The 21122-nt window shown below is 47.7% G+C and overlaps 2 protein-coding genes across 9 annotated transcripts in view; one reads left to right on the top strand and one right to left on the bottom strand.

Annotated features, from left to right (window-relative positions):
* ENPP6 (ectonucleotide pyrophosphatase/phosphodiesterase 6) overlaps nt 1-21122 on the bottom strand; it is a 179693-nt gene that overhangs the window by 69442 nt on the left and 89129 nt on the right. For 5 of the 8 annotated variants that reach the window (XM_078366188.1, XM_035292554.3, XM_035292553.3 and 2 more), the window contains one exon: nt 310-489. The exons of 2 other annotated variants lie outside the window; for them this stretch is intronic. In XM_078366188.1, coding sequence (XP_078222314.1) covers nt 310-466 — 157 coding nt within the window. In that variant the 5' untranslated portion in view covers nt 467-489. Of the gene's footprint in view, nt 1-309; nt 490-731; nt 902-21122 lie in introns of those variants that run through there. One more of the 8 variants, XM_078366187.1, reaches the window with a different exon arrangement.
* Nucleotides 17845-19671, top strand: LOC144581885 (uncharacterized). The gene is made up of 2 exons (XM_078367784.1): nt 17845-17880; nt 17971-19671. The coding sequence occupies exons 1-2, from the start codon at nt 17845-17847 to the stop codon at nt 19669-19671; spliced, it is 1737 nt and encodes a 578-aa protein (XP_078223910.1).

The following is a 21122-nucleotide window of genomic DNA, read 5'->3' as shown; positions in this document are numbered from 1 at the left end:
TGAAACCCCATCTCTACTAAAAATACAAAAAATTAGCTGGGCATGGTGGCGCATGCCTGTAATCCCAGCTACTCAGGAGGTTGAGACAGGAGAATTGCCTGAACCCAGGAGGCGGAGGTTGCGGTGAGCCGAGATCGCGCCATTGCACTCCAGCCTGGGTAACAAGAGCGAAACTCTGTCTCAAAAAAAAAAAAAAAAAAGATTGCATTTTCCAAACCACAGCTTGGTCTTCAAGCAGTAACTTGACACTGACTGTCCTCAGAGACTCCATGACATTGTGAGATCTGGAATGGATGCCCACACACTCACCTGGCCAGTAGTACATGAACACCTTCCTTTTGGCCTTGATGAGAGTGACCCACAAAGGTTCGGATCCATTCCACCAGAGAGGCATCAGGCTGTCCTTGTTGACGCCGATGTCAAAGGACTTGTTGGTGTTGGGGTCCCACATGTAGTTCCCGATCATCTGATGGACCTCACAGTGACGGCCTGTGACAATGGGAACACAGCTATCAGTTTATGCTTCCGGCGGCTTCTGTTTTTATCTGTGTTTCCTGATCATATAAGCCGTTTGTGCTCATTTAGAAAGTACACAACAGCATAACAATTTGCTTTTGACTTTAAAAGAAAATTAGATTTTTTTTTCTTAAGCCGTGCCGTGAAGATAGGCAATCCACTAAGATGGACGTCCACTGACTGAGGGAGGGTGGGGTCATTTTGAGTGACGTCACCCTGTCAAGTCAGCTGTTTCACGTTACAGTGAGGACGCTGTAGGTAGAGCTCGAAGTCTAAATATGAATCAGCACGGCCATCTGTGGATTCTTTTGAGGCCTGGTCTAGGTTCTCAGCCCAGAGCCCTCTCTGCACCCTCCAAGCCCTCCTCCGACGAGATCAGGAATCTAGCCGTTACAGGGTTCTTTCTTTTCTTTCTTAGGTAAGAGGAGTCGTTGCCTCGGTGCTGAACAATGATAAAACCTATGACGTTTGGAACAGAATGGAGAAAAATAGATTCAAGTTTGAAAAACAAAGCAAGAAAATAACCCTCCTAACACAGGGTTATATAGAAATGAGGGCTGGGTCTGCTGGGCACAGCTTAGTCCCAGAAGTGAGAGACCGTGACGCTTGGACTCTTTTGAAACATTACGCTTAAATTATTTATTTTGGAGCAATCTGTTACACCTTTAAAGCGAAAATAACACAAACATTGGCAAGTGCATCAAAAATGGCTGCAGTTTGAGTGAGCGTCACTCATGCCCAGAGTGAAGCAGCCTCGGTGAGCTCCCTGACTATGCTGACTCGAGGGGCTTTTCTTTGTTTTGCTATTGTTGTATCTTCTCCCCACCCCCCCAAACTTTATTTTTAAACAAAAACAAAGAAAAATCATAAAATACTATTTGGAAAATTTGGACACTAAAAATATCAAGTGGAAAAACCTTTCATTTCATCCCAGAAAGCAAGGCATGCCACAAACTATGCTACTGTGCTCCCAGAGGTCCCAGCAACATGGTTTGTACCCAAACGCTGTAGAACTGGTGGTTTTGATCTTGACCAAAACCTTCACATTAAAAAGACTAATACAATTTAAAATAAAATAAAATTATGACGTTGAGCAATTTCTGCCATGGCTAAGGAAGTTATTTTATTTATCGTTTCAACTAACATTTACTCAGTGCTCTTATACGTACAGTCCTATGTATTGTAGGCTGTGATAGGTGTAGAGATTCCAGTCTGAATAAACGCTGTGCCCATTCTCAAGTGGCTTGCAATTTAACACTCAAGAGGGTCCTCTGTGTGAAGGAGCCAGGCTTCCTGGGCCTGGGTCTAAGAAGGAGGCCAGGTTGCAGCCACAACTTCAGAATTACGACGACCCTCACTCACCCTGATGCACAGGATGACTCCCGGTATGTTCTCACCAACTCATTAAAAGTACGGCCCTAATTTTATTGATTCAACTATATTATCTCTTTTAGTATATGAAAGCTTAATAATTAATAATACTAAGAGAGCCCCTCTTATGAGTAAATGTTCTTATCTATTTCCTTCATTCAAAATTATGCCTTCTGTATCACAAATTTGTATCATCCTAATGATGCTTTACACATCCTTACACAAGGCAAGATAATCATGATGATATCCACAGGAAAGGCCTCCTTCATGGACAGTCTCCTTCTCTAGATGCTCTCTGACTCCCTCCCAAGTGCAGGAGGCTGTCCTAACTGCAGCTGGTGTGTGAAGAAGCTGAGCAAGTGCTCAGAATCAGAAGGGGGCGTGGGAAGCAGCATTCCTGAGGTCAGGAACCAAAGAAGAGCCTCTGAATGAATCACCAGGAAAGGACCAGGGATATCAGACCTGGGAATATTAGGAGGAGATGCTGAGTGAGAGGGTGGAGGGATCTCTGCTTCCAAGTTTGAATTGTTCGGACCATTTCAGAACGAGTGCATGAAACCCAATGATAAGTGGAGGCTTTGCGTGATGTGGCTTCTCACAAGGGCTGCACACAAGGAAGCGTGAAGCAACCAAAAAACGATTTTTAAAGTATGTATAATCTACACTTGTATGTCTCAGAAATCCCATGACGTCTTTGGTGAAATTTCTGTCTTCTCTTCAGCACACATATTTAGCACTCTGGAGCGGACTGTGTCCACACTCTTTCATTCTTTGTTGTCTGCTCTCTGTGTAGAAAATTATAAGGAGCCTCTTTTGGATTTCAGGCTGTGGTATGACTGCACTGTGTGTGCGCACACATGCGCAGGTGTGAGAGAGACAGAGACACAGAAGGAAACAGAGACAGACAGAGAGATAGAGAGAACATTCTCCCAGACAATTCCTGTAAGGTGGAGCACTTTCAAGAAGGTGACTTCAGACTCCCGTGGAGAAAGCTGGGTTTCTTTTTTTGTTTTTGGTGGGTCGGGCCCTGAGCTGAGATGGGAGGGTGTGCTGTCCCCAGGCTCTCTCCCGGAAGGGAAGGGCGGCCTTTCCCGGAAGCCGGAAGCCAGCAGGAGGAGGCTGCCTGGGGTCTTCTCCTGCCTTCCCATGAATACAGCAAAGCTGCAGTCTGTGTTTGCAACAGCCAAAGGCGGCTCAGACTCAAGCCGATTTCCCTACCAACCCTCTGCCTCTCTTGCTGTTTCATTCTTATTGCCTGGGTAAAAGTGTGGCTGAAAGAACAGAGCAGAACACAATGTACTGGCTTCTGCAGCTCACAAGTTCTCGTCTCCATATTCCTGCCTGACCCATATCTATTTTTATGCATCTGCAGCTCTGGGTTTCCAAACAGCTTTGCTGTGGTTTGGTTTTTCGGTCTCTTCGCCCAAGCTTGAGTAGAAACGTTCCTGACATCCTCCAACACCGCAATTGCAGGTGGTTTTCAGGTCCAGTGTAAGGAATGTCTACTGCTCCTCCTCCTCCAAATGACAACTCTGGGGGCTTTGAAATCCGTGTTTGCCTTCCTCAGAGAGAGCTCCTGGAATCGTTCCCATAGCTAGAACTGCTGTGTGAATGGGATGGGATACGACACCTTCAGTGTTCACTCCCCAGAGTCTTACTCAGGCGTGCTCAGTTGTAATCACCATCACAAGAAGTTTCTCAGCCCCCAGAAACCTCTGCACCAGGTTGTATGTTTCATCTCAGAATTGGCTGCCCTTCACTTCACATGAGAAGGTAGAGGATCTGTCTGTCTTATCTATAACTAATGGTCACTTTAACCTCTGAGTCCTCTGCTCAACTACACCCAAACTTGAGCTTCCTCCTTGTTCTTCCTGCTAAGTAAGTTTAGTGCTAAGCCTCCACGCTTGGTATATGACCGCCCTCAATATCTCACCACCCTGCCTGCCTTCAGCAAAAGTTCTGTTGAGTAGATGGAGCCAGAATTCCATTTCCCCGATGTTTCTTCTTAGTAGTTTCCCATCTGCTGACCCCCCACTGTGTTCCTTGTCTGTCCATCTGCACTTGTCTGCTGTACCTGGCGTGGGGCCCAATCTCTCTCTCACTGCTGGATCCCACTGCAGCACTGTCTCATCTATCACAATGGTTCCTCCTTAAAGTTTGACTTACCATGTTTTTTTTTTCTTTTTTTTGAGATGGAGTTTCACTCTTGTTACCCAGGCTGGAGTGCAATGGTGCGATCTCGGCTCACCGCAACCTCCGCCTCCTGGGTTCAGGCAATTCTCCTGCCTCAGCCTCCTGAGTAGCTGGGATTACAGGCGTGCACCACCACGCCCAGCTATTTTTTTTTTTTTTTTTTTTTGTATTTTTAGTAGAGACGGGGTTTCACCATGTTAACTGGTATGGTCTTGATCTCTTGACCTCGTGATCCACCCACCTCGGCCTCCCAAAGTGCTGGGATTATAGGCTTGAGCCACTGCGCCCGACCTTGACTTACCATCTTTCACAAGCAGCATAAATAAGTCTTTCCTTCCTTCCCTCCTTCCCTCCTTCCTTCCTTCCTCCCTCCCGCTCTTCTTTCTTTCTTTCTCTCTCTCTTTCTTTCTTTTTCTCTTTCTTTCTTTCTTCCTTTCTTTCTTTCTCCTTCCTTCCTTCCCTCCTTCCTTCTTCCCTCTCTCTCTCTTTCTCCTTCCTTCCTTCCTCCCCCATCTCACTTTGTCACCCAGGCTAGAATGCAGTGACATAATCATGGCTCACTGCAACCTTGACCTCCCCAGGTTTGAGCAATCCTCCTGCCTCAGCCTCCCAAGTAGCTAGGACCACAGGCATATGCCATCAAGCCTTGACTAATTTTTTGGTCCGTATTTTTTTGTGGAGACAGGATTTTGTCATGTTGCCTAGGCTGGTCTCAAACTCCTGGGCTCAGGCGATCCAGCTGCCTCAGTATCACAAAGTGCTGGGATTACAGGCATGAGCCACTGTGCCCAGCCAAGTTTCTCTTTCACAGTGGATATCTATAAGGTTGCTCCTCCTTAGATTTCAATCGGTCTTAATTTTTTCTCATTGTTTTCAAATCGTCAATGTCAATTGCTTTTATAGTTTCTTCTTTTATTCTTTTTGCATTCACTCAACATGTATCAGATAATGTTTATATACCACGTATATAAAGATTAAAAAAAGAAATGGTATCTGTCTTTGGCTCACAGCCTGCTATGACAATAGTATGGCACCGTGGTTAAGGGAACGAATCTTGGAGTCAGATTGTATAGGTTCAAGTACAAACTCTACTATTTACTGTCTGCATGACCTTGGACATGTAGCTTAGACCCTCTGAAGCCTCAGTGTCCTCATCTGAGTACTGGGCATCGTAACCATTGTTGTGGACAGTCATCCCTTTGCTTGGCAGTGTGGAGCCATAAAAATGGCTGTGTAAGTCAAAACCATAAAAAGCTATCTTAATAATCAGTGTGTGTGGAGGGGTGGAATGGGATTGTTTTGTGACACATGAAAATGTTTGTCAAAATATTGAAAGTTCTCCCACTGTCAGTTATATAGGAAAATGAAGGAAAAATTGTACAATTATAATTTACTAGCATTTTATAATTTACAATATTGGAAACGTTGAGAATTAAAGGGTCCCATTTCTTTGTGAGAAATTTATGAAAAATGCTTTGGACAGTGCTTGTCTTCTTCTTCTAGAGGTATAACAAAATATGAGTGAACACCTGTTTCATGCCTTAAGGAACTGTTATCTTCATTCTAAGCTTAGATCGGCTTCCAACATCTTATCCTTTGTGCTTTCAGTATCATTAAGTATCTCGGGGAGTTCTTTAATGTGACATTTTTGCTGGTGTCACTTCCTCCAGGACATCTTCATCCTTCTTGTTGCAACTTTTTTCTTAATTTGTATAAATAAATTCACCATCACTAAGGTCCTTGGGCTGCATACCTAGAGCTTTGTAAATGATGTCAGTGTCCGTATTCACATGGTCAATGGTCTCCTCTATAATTCCACTTACATTTGATTCGAAGCCTGAAAAGTTATTTTCCAGTACAGTAAAACCTTCTGCCATCCTGCACGCATATTACTTGCTGTTGCTATCTGTCATGATGCTTGAATATTTCTGGCTGCGTGTTTTATGCCATAGTTCTTCCAAAGCTTAGTTAAATGAATTGCATTATCTCCCATTGTATCATCAATAATCTTTCTGAAATACAGGTTACTTACATCTAAAATAATAGGCTTCAAAAGTTGAAATAACTTATTGTCCCACTTAATAAATTATGAAAGTTGTTTTTGTAGAAAAAAAAAAGCAAATGTTCTCATATTCTTTTAAATACTCAAGAGGGTCAGGGTGATCTGGAGCATTATCCAATGGTAGTAATGCATTAGAAGTTAAGTTATATGGGTTTATCTGTGGGACACAAGGAAGTAACACAACTACATGCTTTGCTGTCTGTGCATGAGCTAATAAAAGTGAGCAGCAATCACCAGCAGACTATGAAAGAAATGATGTGATTGGCCAAAAATCATGATGCATATTTGTTATTTACATAGTGATAAATAGTCGTAGTGGACTGAGGACTGGCAGGGAAGTTTGTAATTTATGCTACAATAGCTGCAATTAGGGTTGCCAGATTTATTTTAGTTAATATATTGTGGCAACTAAAATTTGAATTATGTTGTTGGAGAACTGACACTGTTATTATTTATTTTAATATCTTATTTCAATAGTTTTTGGGGTATAGGTATTTTTTGGTTATGTGGATAAGTTCTTTAGTGGGGATTTCTGATTTCTGAGATTTTGGTGCACCTGTCACTGAGCAGTGCACATTGTACCCAATGTGTAGTCTTATCCCTCATCCCTGTCCCACCCTTTCCTCATGAGTCCCCAAAGTCCATTACATCATTCTTATGCCTTTGCATTCTTATAGCTTAGCTCCCACTGATAAGTGAGAACATAAAATATTTGGTTTTCCATTCCTGAGTTATATCACTTAGAATTATGGCCCCCAATTCCATCCAACTTGCTGCAAAAGACATGATTTCATTCCTTGTTATGGCTGAATAGTATTCCATGGTGTTACTGTGCCACGTTTTCCCTATCCACTCATTGATCGGTGGGCACTTAGGTTGGTTCTGTATTTTTGCGATTGTGAATTATGCTGTTATAAACATGCGTGTGCAAGTGTCTTTTTTTTATATAATGGCTTCTTTTTCTTCCACTACTACAGACCTAGCAGTGGGATTGCTGAATCAAATGGTAATTGTACTTTTAGGTCTTTTTTTTTTCGAGATGGAGTTTCGCTCTTGTTACCCAGGCTGGAGTGCAATGGCGCGATCTCGGCTCACCGCAACCTCCGCCTCCTGGGTTCAGGCAATTCTCCTGCCTCAGCCTCCTGAGTAGCTGGGATTACAGGCACGTGCCACCATGCCCAGCTAATTTTTTGTATTTTTAGTAGAGACGGGGTTTCACCATGTTGACCAGGATGGTCTCGATCTGTTGACCTCGTGATCCACCCGCCTCTGCCTCCCAAAGTGCTGGGATTACAGGCGTGAGCCACTGCGCCCGGCCCATACTTTTAGTTCTTTAAGGAACCTCCATACTGTTTTCAATACTGGTTTTACTGCTTTACATTCCCATCAGCAGTGTGAACGAGTTCTCTTCTCACCACATCCACACCAACATATTATATTTTGACTTTTTAATTGTAGCCATTCTTGGAGGAGTAAGGTGGCATTGCATTGTGGTTTTGATTCATTTCCCTGATAGTGACATTGAGCGTTTTCTCACATGTTTGTTGTCTGCTTGTATATCATCTTTTGAGAACTGTCTACTCGTGGTTTTTGCCCATTTTTTTGATGGGATTTTTTGGAGAACTGACATTTTTAAACTAACCTGTGGTAACTGAGTTTTGTGCATATCTGAATTGTGCAAAGTAAGGAGTGCGTGTGGCACATATGTGTACATACGCATAAACATACACTGTTAATTTTAACTTACATTAATATGAGTATTGGGAAGAGTCACAAAAACAAATGCCATCTAGAGGTCAGCTGGAGCTTTCTCTCCCATGAGCTCCCCATATGATCGGTTCCAATCCTATTTCCACCAAGATTCTCGCAAGTCCCAGGAGACACACATACCTGAAGGCATCTATCTCTACCTCCATACTTCTGCTTCCAAGACATACGGTGCCTAGTAGTGTAGTTCAGCCCTTTCCTACATGACAAAAAGAACCCCCTCACATGAAATATCCCTGAGTGGGCTGAGCTTTACTGGGGATTACGTCTGGAGAGGAGGGGAAGACTGAGGGCAATGCGAAGAACTTCCAGCTGAACACTAGATATCCAATGTCTCTTCATGACCCAGAACACAGAAGCAAACACAACAAAAACAAAAATAATAGATAGGACTTAATTAAGCTAAAAGGCTTCTGCACAGCAAAGGAAATAGCAGAGTAAACATACAACACACAGATGTGGAGAAAATCTTCTCAATGATGTAGACATCCAACAAAGGACTGATATCCAGAATCTACAAGGAACCCAAATCAGCAGGATAAAAACAATCCTAGGGAACAGTGAGCTAAGGACACGAATACACAGTTCTCAAAAGAAGATGCACCAGTGGCCGGTAAACATAGGAAAGATGCTCCGCATCACTAATCACCAACGAAACACAAATCAAAATGGCAATGTGGTACCACCTTACTCCTGCCAAAACGGCTGTAATGAAAGAAAAATACATGTTGGCATGGGTGTGGTGAAAAGGGAACATTTTTACACTGCCAGTGGGCATGTAAACTAGCACAACCATTGTGGAAAAGTGTGGAGATTCCTTAAAGAACCAAAAGTAGATCTACTGTGCAATCCAACCATCCCACTCGTGCATATCTGTCCAGAGGAAAAGAGGATACTTGTATATGCATGTTTATAGCAGCACAATTCGCAACTGCAAAAATATGGAATTAACCCAAATGCTCATCAATCAACTAGTGGATGAAGAAAATGTGGTATCTTTTTACCATGAAATACTACTCAGCCATGAAAAGGAATGAAATAATGGCATTTGCAGCAACCTGGATAGAATCGGAGACTATTTTTCTAAGTGAAGTAACGCAGGAATGGAAAGCCAAACATTGCCTATTCTCACTCATAAGAGGGAGCTGAGCTATGAGGATGTAAAGGCAGAGACTAATGTCATGGACTTTGGGGGCTTGGGGGAAAGGTTTGGGGGATGAGGGACAAAAGACTACACATCGGTACAGTGTACACTGAAGTCAGAAATCACCATTAAAGAATGTACTCATGTAACCAACGTTCCTAACATTGTAACAGCACCTATTCCCCAAAACCTATAGAAATATAATGAAAAAGACATCCAAGGTGTCCCCAGTCTTTCCGTCAATCACTCTCCCCTCCCTTCAGGGCCTTCACCTGGCCGACACTCTCAGGAACCCAGCCACACATCTCACAGTCTCATTGCTTCTCTGTTTTCCCTCCACAGCACTCCCCTTCAAACTTCAAAGTGTCCTCAAGAGCAATTCGGCCCTCCAGTGTCCTTGTTCAAACTCACATTCGCAAGCTCACGGAGTGCTGGAAAAAAGGGAGGAAGGAAGGAAGCAAGAAAGAAAAGAAGGAAGGAAGAAACTTCAAATGCGTGATGATTATTGGATAACGGTCCCATCACCCCGATCTTCCTGAGCACTTGAATGAATATGTGGAAATTTGTTCTTCCTACAAAGACAGCATCAATAATCTATTAAATGGGACAGTGAGTTATTTCAACTTTGGAAGTCTGTTTCGAAGCCTAAGTTGTTTCAAGTTTTGAAAGAAGGAAGAAAGAAAGCAAGGATGGAGGGAGAAAGGAAGGAGGGGAGGGAGGGAAGAAGAAACAGGAAAAAATAAAGAAATAGATGGTATTTCTCTGAACAGGAGCTGGCTACTTTAGAAGGCCAGTATAGTTAGGGTTGCCAGATTTATTTTAGCAAAAACAAAAACAAGAGTTGGGGAGGAGAAACTGAAGAAGAAAGAAAACTAAAATTCCCAACCGAATTTGAATTTCAGAAAAGCAATGATTTTTTTCCACTATAAGTATATCCCAATTATTCCATGGGACATACTTACACTAAAAAATTATTGGCTATCTACCTAAAATGCTCCGTAACTGTATTTTACCTGGGATCCCTACCTGTAGCTGTAAAAAGCTTCCTTTTTTTTTTCCCTGTTTCACAATAATGGTGAAACACAGGAAGAGGGCTCAGGAGGTGTGCACAAGGCCCAGTGAGCAGGCAGAGCCAACAGTGGCCTCCTGTGTCTGGAAGAGGCAGGGATGGCTGCTCAGAGGAGCTGGGGCTTGAAAGCTAAGCAGGGCTTTTCCAGTAAGAAGAGCAGCCCAGGCAGAGGTGACGGTGTGTGCAAAGGGATGAGGGGTGAGGGCTGGGTAGTCCTCATGCCAGTAAAATGTAGTGCTTTGCTATTCATCACACTCAGAGTTCCCTTTCTTTGAAAGGTGAGATGGTCTTACTGACGTGTGGTGCTAGCACAATTTGAGATGGTCACAGCTGGACTCACTCCAGGCCCTGGCCATAAACAGGCTGCATAGAGTTTAATTAAGGGGCTTTACAAAGGTGTGGGCCAGGCCGAGGGGAGCCGATGGCATGGCAAAGCAACCCAGGAGGCATGGTAGCGGTGAGCCATTACCACCCACCCACTCCGCTCACCGCATGGTGAATAGCAATGGGAGGAGGCATGGCCACAGGGACCCCAGACCTCCCTCTCCCCCTTGTCCTACAGAGGCCATCCCTCAAGGTCACCCGCTGAGGCTCAAGGCAGGCTGGAAAAAGCAGAGGAGGGCAGACAGGCGAACAGAGGATCTCCAGCACAAGGGCCAGGGAAATGCACAAGACGTGGATTTTTCAAGAAAATCATGTTGCTCGCTTGGGCAAGGGTCTTTCACTAAATATGAGGGACCACACAGGCCTGAGCATCCTCTGAACAAGTAGTTGTGAGCTTTTATGGGATCACACATTCTCAGAAATGGAAGGGACCTCAGATGGACTCCAGGCCTAACCCCACCCCCCGCCCCCTGCCGAAATTTCAGAGGTGAGGAATAACTCTCTGCGCTCTCTGTATATCAGGTGTAAAAGGCTCGCGTGTGCGCCCAAGGCCACAGTTCCAGTAAGCGAGTGTGGGATGGAGAAGAAAAGGGAACCAGGGAGTCTGGAACCTGGACCTCCTGCCCTCTCATGCCACGCTCTTCACACTCCTGCCCTCTCGTGCCATGCTCCTCACGCTCCTGCCCTCTCGTGCCACGCTCCTCACGCTCCTGCCCTCTCGTGCCACGCTCCTCACACTCCTGCCCTCTTGTGCCATGCTCCTCACCTTCCTGCCCTCTCGTGTCACGCTCGTCACACCACACTTTCCATGACAATAATAGATTCATGCTTGCAGTTGGACCCTGGGATATAAAACATATGCTGATTTCAAGGTGAAACCTCTCGTTTTAAAAACAAACAAACGACATTTTATTCACCTCTCTAAACATACACGCGGAGAAACACCTGCATAGCTGGTTCTGTGGCTAAACAGGCTCCGCAGCCGACGAGGGACTCCTCACTGCATGAACACTTTCTTAATTCGGCGTACAACCACCTGTAGAAAGTGATGGGAATCTTTCATTTCTAAGGCCATTCCTTTCGTTTCTCTGAGGCCTGTGTGTGTTTCCATTAGGTGACAGCGGCTGTATCTACTAGAAAAACAGCGGGCAGAAAAGGGAGAAATGGGCTTACATTTGAGGCTCATCCGTTTAGTCAAAACACGGGGATAGAAGTGGGGCTCCCATATGCTAAGAAGGACCTTAGAAATCGTTCTTTTATCACCTGCGGGCTTCTGCCCAGAGGCAACATTCAGAGGAGTGCTGTGTCCGGAGTTGCAGGCAGGCCTCTGGGGCCACCCACTGGAAGCCGCAGTTATAACAGCGTGTGCTGGGCACGGGGGCCCTGGCTGCGGGCATTCTGTCCGCCTCTGAGAGACGGTGGCTACAGTGGAGACCGAGCAGGTTGGGTAGGGGTTTTCTCACCTTCCAGTTAGCTGTGGGAATTGAGTGGAATCCTCAGCTTGTCAGAGCCTCACTTTTTCTCTCTGTAAACTGTCATTCATAATACTTACCTGGCTAGATTGCAGTTTTTTTATGTTTTATTTATTTTTCTTTTTTTATTTTCTTCTTTTTGTGCCGGGGTCTCACTCTGTCACCAGGCTGGAGTGCAATCTCTGCTCATTGCAACCTCCGCCTCCCGGTTCAAGTGATTCTTCCCCCTCAGCCTCCCGAGTAGCTGGGACTACAGGCTTGCACCACCATGCCCAGCTGATTTTTGTATTTTAGTAGAGATGGGGTTTCACCATGTTGGCCAGGATGGTCTCGATATCTTGACCTTGTGATCTGCTTGCCTCGGCCTCCCAAAGTGCTGGGATTACAGGCGTGTCACTGTGCCCAGCCTGCAGTATTAAAGCAAACGTGGTGGAAGCTGGGCGCAGTGGCTTACTCCTATAATCTCAGCACTCTGGGAGGCTGAGGCAGGCAGATCACCTGAGGTCAGAAGTTTGAGGCCAGCCTGGCCAAGATAGTGAAACCTTGTCTCTTTTAAAAACACAAAAGAATTAGCCAGGTGTGGTGGTGAGTACCTGTAATCCCAACTACTCAGGAGGCTTAGGCAGGAGAATTGCTTGAACCCTGGAGGTGGACGTTGCAGTGAGCCGAGATCATGCCATTGCACTCCAGCCTGGGTGACAGAGCGAGACTCTGTCTCAAAAAAAGAAAGAAGCAGTGGTGGATGCACAGGCGATGCTCGCTGTATTGCAGGTGTTGTTCTAAGGGCATCTCTTATGGATTGAATAGTGTCTCCCCAAAAAATACATTGAAATCCTAGCCCCCAGTACCTCAGCAGCGACCCTGTTTGCAAATTGGGTCATCACAGAAGGCACTGAGTTAAAATGAAGTTGTTAGGGTGGGCCCTAATCCCACATGACTGATGTCTTCATAACAAGGGGAAATTTGGATAGAGACCGACCCACGGAAGGTGAGGAGAGACGGAGAGATGGCTCCATCAGCCAGACAACACCTGGGGCGACCGGAAGCTGGAGAACCAAGACGCTCTCAGAGGGAGCTCGCCCACCCACCTTAATTTCTGACCTCTGATTCCAGAACTGGAAGACAATACATTTCCGTTACTCTAAGCCACCCCATCTCGTGGTACTTTGCCACAGCAGGCCTCGGAAAGGAATTCCACATTTCATCTTCACAGTGGCCCTAAGGGATAAGGGGCCACTTATCAACCCCGCTTTCCAGGTAAGGGAACTGAGGCCCAGAGACTCTCACACCACCAGGTATATAAGAGCCAGGATTTAAACTCAGGCAGCCCCGATCCAGAGGCCCGGCTCTTCCCTACAGCAATCTACTAACACTCGTGCAACCAGAATGAAGCAGCACGTCACACAATTCCCAGCACGCGGGAAGCCCACATGGGATAAGAAAGCTGCTAGAGTTAGGCTTGCCATGATGCGGTCTAGGACGCCTCAACCCTCAAGGACAGAGTGCATTCAGGGGAACATGTCAGTCCAGGCGGAAGGCCTCGGGGCTGAGCCCACTGAGGAAGCGCTTTACCTGGGACTCTGGAGAGGTGAACCTCATAACCTAGGGCCAAAGGCAGAAACTGATTTTTGGGCACTGGCGGATCAGTTTCATTGTAATAGTTCCCAGTTCTTGGCCACCTCCTATGTATCTGGAACTAAATGCTTTACATTTGCATCTGAGTCTTCAACACAACTTGAGAGATGGAGAATATTACTTCCCTTTGCAGATGGGAGAACTAAGATTCAAAGTAGCTGAATGAGGAAGCTGGAGCCACACAGCTAGGAAGAGGTCAGAGAACCAGCCCCAACCAAGTCTCTGACTCAGTAGCCGCCCTCCTGCTCTGCTCCAGCCTGGTGCCTCATTAGCTCACCAGGGCCTGCTGTTTTAATACAAATGACCTCATAAGTCAGGCCTGATTCTGAGGCTCTCAGGAAAGTAATACATGGAGGTGGCAGCTCTCTGGAATGCCAGACATGCTCTTACGTCTTGCAATCCACTATCATGTACCAAAGTTTACCGTAAATACTTCTAAGGAGGGAATGCTCTCAGACTAGGGGTATCAGCAAAGGAGATGGTCATGTTAAGCTTCCTCTTCCTCTGGAAAGAGGCCAGCTGTGGAAAGAGAGGCTCCCAAAGTTCTGAGATCAGGGGGTCTCAAGTTAATGGATTCACTCTAGAGACTGAACGGACACATTTCATCTCAAATTGACACGGTTCCAAGAAGTAACTTTATATACTGGATTCAGAGCCAAGCAGCCGGAGAATGTTAAATCAGTGAGACATTCCCACTACCAGGCTCCTCTCAGTCCTCCTTGGGCGTTTGGAGAGTGTAAAGATTCGTTTAGACCCTGTTTAGATTAGTGAGCTTTCAAATAACGACCTCACACCCAAGAGACTTGAAAGAATTAGTAACGCATTGCTCAAAGTGCCTAACTTAAAAATGCAAGTGTGTCTTGCAGATAACCTCTGTTGGAAAATCGATTTTATTTTTTTTTTAACTTGTTCAAAGACAGACTTTGGATGTTAAAGAACTGGTTTCCAGTGAAATACGCAAGGTAGAGGTGAGAGCAAAGCTCACAATTCGCACGTCTTTAAAAGCAGCTACTGATACATGTGTCAGACGCAGTCATCGTCAGATTCCAAGACACAAATGTTGTTGAGATAACAGGCTTTGACTACAGTGTGAGGTGTAGGGACTGCAACAAAACCCCCAAAAGGGGACATCTTTGATTAGGAGTATTCGCACTCGCTGTTCTGAGGTCATCGGATTAAAAGTAAATGCTTAGCTTTATGTTTCTGCAATGCCCGCCGGATCGCTGCCATTATTTAACAACCGGGACACAGAAAAAGAAACAATGATTTTCCTGCCTAAGGACAGAAGCATAAGCCCTGAAATTTGACTTAAACACTTTTTACTTTCAGAAACCTACTTTTTATCAGAGCTCAAAGAAATTTCCTGGCAATTCAGTCCATCTTCACCACTGTGCAAAAGAGTGTTAATCAGTCGCTGCATTGAAGATCAATCTCTTTTGAGGAGCACTCCCATTTTATTGAGTTCTTACAGAGTCTTCTCAAAAGATGGTAGATATTTGGAGGGAGGAGCTTCTTACAGGGGGCATGTCCACCTTCGTACTGGAAAGTCAGCCAACACCTCCATCCTGAAGCACCTCCTCCTCTGGCTGGGGATGAAGCTCGCTTTTCCCACCCACTGCGCTCCCTCGTCTCCCCAGTGGCCAGGTTGGCTGCGTTCCTCACACTAGTATGTGGTGACTTTGGCAAGAACCTGGCTTCACCTGTAGGTAGTGGGAGGGCCCCTTTTACGTTCTTTTCCCGCATCCTCGCCCAGGACAGAAATTCTCTTCATGCCAGGGGCAGAGAGACTGCACTCATCCTGCCAAGCCCACTTGTGCCTGGGGCAGGCTAGGGAGGTAAGGACAGGAAATTTAACTCAGTAAAAAAGCACATTTAGGATCAAGCTTTTCTCTTTTTTCCCTTCCTTCCTCCCTTCTCTTTCCTTCCCTTCCTTTCCCTTCTCTTCCTTTCTCTCCCTCTTTTCCTTCCTTCCCTCCTTCCTTCCTTCCCTCCCTCCTTCCTCCTTCCTTCCTTCCTCTCTCTCTCTCTCTCTCTCTCTCGCCCAGGCTCAAGTACAGTGGTACAATCTCAGCTTAACTGTAACTTCCGCCTCCCGGGTTCAAGCGATTCTCCTGCCTCAGCCTCCCAAGTATCTGGGACTACAAGCATCTGCCACCACACCTGGTTAATTTTTGTATTTTTAGTAGAGACAGGGTTTCACCATGCTGGCCAGGCTGGTTTCAAACTCCTGACTTCAGGTGATCCACCTGCCTCAGCCTCCTAAAGTGGGATCAAGCTTTTCAATTGGAGTAGAACTTAGAATGGCCAATGAATGATGATTTCCAACAAAAGAGAGTAGTTACCAAAATATTACTGGATCAACATTTAACGCCAGGAATTGATAGAGAGTGATGGACCCCAGCTCTTTAGGAGCCTGAACTAATCGGGGGCTTTGACAGCTCAATCAAATATGGACTTGCCAATCAACCATCCCCCACCGACTTGTTTTGGGGAAAGAAACCAGTGGAAGCAGGCTCGTTTTTGTTAGCGTGGTCAGTTTCGTTTGTCGTTGCTAGAATATGTGAAGCAGGTATGACGCTGGCCTACCCGAGTTCACTGCCTCGGGCCAGCGTTGCCCACAGAGAACTGAGACCAGCCTCTCAAGTCTCAGGAGTAAACTTCGGGGCAGCCACAGCTCGTTAGCCCCACCAGTGATCACTGGGTCTCATTTAATGATTCTCATCCACAATCCCCCTCGGGTGTTCTTTGCATAAAAGGTGTTGAAAGACAATCTGCCTTAGGGATCAAAGAGCAATCCCAGCCCGAGCAGTCGTCACTTGGTAGGTGTGAGACGTGTCCTTGGGTTGTATTAATGGTTTGCCAGTCGAAGCAGCAGACTCCACTGGACTAGCGGAGACTTTCGAGTTAAAAACAGAAGGAACAGGTAGGATGAGGCTGGCAGGAACTGAGGACCTATGAGAAGCACGTGGCCTAGGTGGAAGGAGTCTTGCAGCCCAGCAAACCAGAGTTGAAATCCTAACCCAGACGCCTCATGCGACGCATTTAACTTTACTGTGCCTCAGTTTCCTTCTCTGACAAATGGAGATAAACATGCCTTTTTTTTTTTTTTTTTTTTGAGACGGAGTTTCGCTCTTGTTACCCAGGCTGGAGTGCAATGGCGTGATCTCGGCTCACCGCAACCTCCGCCTCCTGGGTTCAGGCAATTCTCCTGCCTCAGCCTCCTGAGTAGCTGGGATTACAGGCACGCACCACCGTGCCCAGCTAATTTTTGTATTTTTAGTAGAGACGGGGTGTCACCATGTTGACCAGGATGGTCTCGATCTCTTGACCTCGTGATCCACCTGCCTCGGCCTCCCAAAGTGCCCGGCCCATGCCTTCTTCCAGAGTTCAGTGATTCGAGGTAGGGAAAGCTCTGGCACGATGTCTTCCGCACGGTGCCTGGCATGGAAAATGCACACCAACACCTAAATTCCCTTTTAAAAGCCAATTCTATCAAACAGGACGCACTTTTTAAAACTCCGCTTCTAGGGAGGGTTGGGGCTGGGCCGTCCATTTCTTACTCGGTATCTACAGACCATTTGCAGGGGAAAAGTCTCAAATCGCCTTGACGGAAAGAAAAGAAGCATCACCACCTTGCATCTGCCTGGCACGGGAAGCTGGAGGGTTTGCACAGGGGCGGAGGCTGCAAGCAGAAACGGCCCGCCACTGCCCTCTGCTGGTGCTCGAGGTCATCGCGCCGCCCGCAGCCGTCCCCGAGGTCCTGGCGACAAGCGCCAGGCGGGGCCAGCCTTGAATTCTGTGTTTGCACCTCAAGGCCTCCCGCCCCTGCAGGATTCGCAGGAATCTGAGAGCTGCTTGTGACTCTGCTGAAGATGCCGAGAATGCAGGCAGAGTCCCGGCCGGGCCGACGGGAGGGCGGCCACGTGCTGCAGCAAACGCTAACCTCGCCGGGGCCTTGAACCTGGAGCCGGGGCCTTGAACCTGGAGCCCGGGCCTTGAACCTGGAGCCCGGGCCTTGAACCTGGAGCCCGGGCCTTGCCTGCGCTGTCCTGGCTGGGAGTCTCGTGCTGTGTCCCGCTTCCTCATTCCCCCACCTCACCCTCCTAGCCCTTGCTGTGCTTCGTTTTCGTTTTCCTTTTTTAGGATGTGTGCTTCTAATTTGCGATTTTATTATTTCTGACCCCGGCCCTTTCTGTCCCTCCTCTTCGTTCCCACGTGAAGACATACCTCCATGGAAGAGACCCCGGGGCTGTGGCCGGGCCGCAGGGTCAGGAGGTGGGGAGTTCGGCTCTCCTGGCTCCTGCCCCACCCCTGCTTCTTTTCTCAGGAGCCACCAGCCTCTCTCTGCCTGGAGTAGCACGCCTGGGATTTCTATCACTTGCTTCCTTTGCCTGTCCCTCTGCTCGTCCCTTTGCCTGTCCCTCTGCTCATCTTTTCGCCTGTCCCTCTGCTCATCTTTTCGCCTGTCCCTTTGCCTGTCCTTCTGCTCGTCCCTTCGCCTGTCCCTCTGCCTGTCCCTCTGCTCGTCCCTTCACCTGTCCCTTTGCCTGTCCCTCTGCTCGTCCCTTTGCCTGTCCCTCTGCTCGTCCCTTTGCCTGTCCCTCTGCTCATCTTTTCGCCTGTCCCTTTGCCTGTCCTTCTGCTCGTCCCTTCGCCTGTCCCCTCTGCTCGTCCCTTCGCCTGTCCCTTTGCCTGTCCCTTTGCCTGTCCCTTTGCCTGTCCCTTCTCCTGTCCCTTTGCCTGTCCCTCTGCTCATCCCTTCACCTGTCCCTTTGCCTGTCCCTCTGCTCGTCCCTTTGCCTGTCCCCTCTGCTCGTCCCTTTGCCTGTCCCTTTGCCTGTCCCTCTGCTCGTCCCTTTGCCTGTCCCCTCTGCTCGTCCCTTTGCCTGTCCCTTTGCCTGTCCCTTTGCCTGTCCTTCTGCTCGTCCCTTCTCCTGTCCCTTTGCCTGTCCCTCTGCTCATCCCTTCACCTGTCCCTTTGCCTGTCCCTCTGCTCATCCCTTCACCTGTCCCTTTGCCTGTCCCTCTGCTCGTCCCTTTGCCTGTCCCCTCTGCTCGTCCCTTTGCCTGTCCCTTTGCCTGTCCCTCTGCTCGTCCCTTCACCTGTCCCTTTGCCTGTCCCTCTGCTCATCCCTTCACCTGTCCCTTTGCCTGTCCCTCTGCTCGTCCCTTTGCCTGTCCCTCTGCTCGTCCCTTTGCCTGTCCCTTTGCCTGTCCCTCTGCCTGTCCCTCTGCCTGTCCCTTTGCCTGTCCCTTTCCCTGTCCCTCTGCCTGTCCCTTTGCCTGTCCCTTTCCCTGTCCCTCTGCCTGTCCCTCTGCCTGTCCCTCTGCCTGTCCCTCTGCCTGTCCCTTTGCTGTCCCTCTGCCTTTCCCTCTGCCTGTCCCTCTGCCTGTCCCTCTGCCTGTCCCTCTGCCTGTCCCTCTGCCGGTCCCTCTGCCTTTCCCTTTGCCTGTCCCTCTGCCTGTCCCTCTGCCTGTCCCTCTGCCTGTCCCTCTGCCTGTCCCTTTGCTGTCCCTCTGCCTTTCCCTCTGCCTGTCCCTCTGCCTGTCCCTCTGCCTGTCCCTTTGCCTGTCCCTCTGCCGGTCCCTCTGCCTTTCCCTTTGCCTGTCCCTCTGCCTGTCCCTCTGCCTGTCCCTCTGCCTGTCCCTTTGCTGTCCCTCTGCCTGTCCCTTTGCCTGTCCCTCTGCCGGTCCCTCTGCCTTTCCCTTTGCCTGTCCCTCTGCCTGTCCCTCTGCCTGTCCCTTTGCCTGTCCCTCTGCCTGTCCCTTTGCCTGTCCCTCTGCCTGTCCCTTTGCCTGTCCCTCTGCCTGTCCCTTTGCCTGTCCCTCTGCTTGTCCCTTTGCCTGTCCCTCTGCCTGTCCCTCTGCCTGTCCCTCTGCCTGTCCCTCTGCCTGTCCCTTTGCCTGTCCCTCTGCTTGTCCCTTTGCCTGTCCCTCTGCCTGTCCCTTTGCCTGTCCCTCTGCTGTCATCACACTTCTTGCTACCTTACCTCCTCTGAGCTCACAGCACCTGGGCTGGGTCCTGGCTGCAGAGGGCACCAGTTTAGAGCCACTGTAGATGAAGGCTCCAGGCCACAGTGGAGGTTTCTGAGCACTGGGCCTTAGCGGTCTGGCTTTGCCCCTTTCTCCAAGGCCAGTCACCAGTGGCACATCTCACAAGCATCTTTGCATTAAAAGTGATGACTGAGGCTGGCGCGGTGGCTCATGCCTGTAATCCTAGCACTTTGGGAGGCCGAGGTGGGCAGATCATGAGGTCAAGAGATCGAGACCATCTTGGCCAACAGGATGAAACCCTGTTTCTACTGAAAATACAAAAATTAGCTGGGCTTCGTGGCGTGTGCCTGCAGTCCCAGCTACTCAGGAGGCTGAGGCAGGCGAATCACTTGAACCTGGGAGGCAGAGGTTGCAGTGAGCCGAGATCACGCCACTGCACTCCAGCCCAGGCAACAGAGCAAGACTGCATCTCAAAAAAAAAAAAAAAAGTGATCACTACCTATGTTTACCTCTCCAGGAGCGCTTACATTTAGTTTAAAAATAATCTATTATGAAAATATTCGAGTGTACAGCGACAGTGTGACAACACAGAACAGTGCTCCCCCGCTTTCCTGTGTCTTCCCCCACACTGGAGTATTTTTAAAGCAAATGCCAGACATCCCATCTTAAGTCATAAATACTTCTATGCCTGTCCCTAGTATTGAAGGACTTTTAAAAAACATACCCTTGTTATCACACCCAACAAAATGAATGTAACTATTTAATATCATTCAATATCCAGCCCATGCTCAGTTTTCCCTAATTATCTTTAAAATGCCTCTGTGAAATTAGTTTCTTTGAATCAGCATTCAGGCTGGGCAAGGTGGCTCACACCTGTCATCCCAGCACTTTGGGAGGCCAAGGCTGGCGGATCTCTGGAGCCCAGGAGTTTGAGACCAATGTTGGCAACATGGTAAAGCCCCGTCTCTACAAGAAATACAAAAATTAGGTATGTGTGGTGGTGTGCACCTGTAGCCCTGGCTCCTCAGGAGGCTGAGGCAGGAGAATCGCTTGAGCCCGGGAGTTGAAAGCTGCACTGAGCTGAGATTGCACCACTGCACTCCAGCCTGAGCAACAGAGTGACGCTGTCTCAAAAAGAAAAGAAGAAGAAGAAAAAAGAATCAGCATTCAAAGGAAACCCATGCGTTTTATTTGGTTACATTTCTTAAGTATCTTGTAACCAGGAAGGTTTCTCCTCCATTTTGTTTATTGATTCTTGTCATTTATGGGGGAAACTGGGTCATTTGTCCTGAAAACATCCCATACTCTGGATGAGGCTGACTGTAACCTCATGGTGCCGTGAGCATGTTCCTTAGTCTCCCGTGTTTCTCACAGACTCCTTGCTGGATCTACAGGTCTGCTTAGATTCAGGTTCCCAGTGTCTTTGGCCAGGATCCACGGCACACGGGGCCACGCACTTGCTCTTGTGTCACACCGTGCGGCTCGTGACGTCTGTTAAAATGGATTGGTGGGTTC

This window comes from Callithrix jacchus, chromosome 3 (assembly GCF_049354715.1).
Source record: "Callithrix jacchus isolate 240 chromosome 3, calJac240_pri, whole genome shotgun sequence".
Lineage (NCBI taxonomy): Eukaryota > Metazoa > Chordata > Mammalia > Primates > Cebidae > Callithrix > Callithrix jacchus.
This window is presented reverse-complemented; position numbering and strand designations above follow the sequence as displayed.

What these genes read in the sequence shown, in the direction of transcription:
- LOC144581885 (XM_078367784.1), top strand. Translation starts at nt 17,845, where the DNA reads ATGGAAGAGACCCCGGGGCTGTGGCCGGGCCGCAGG. An exon ending in GGCTGTGGCCGGGCCGCAGG is followed by an intron (nt 17,881 to 17,970) that starts GTCAGGAGGTGG and finishes TGCCTGGAGTAG; the next exon opens with CACGCCTGGGATTTCTATCA.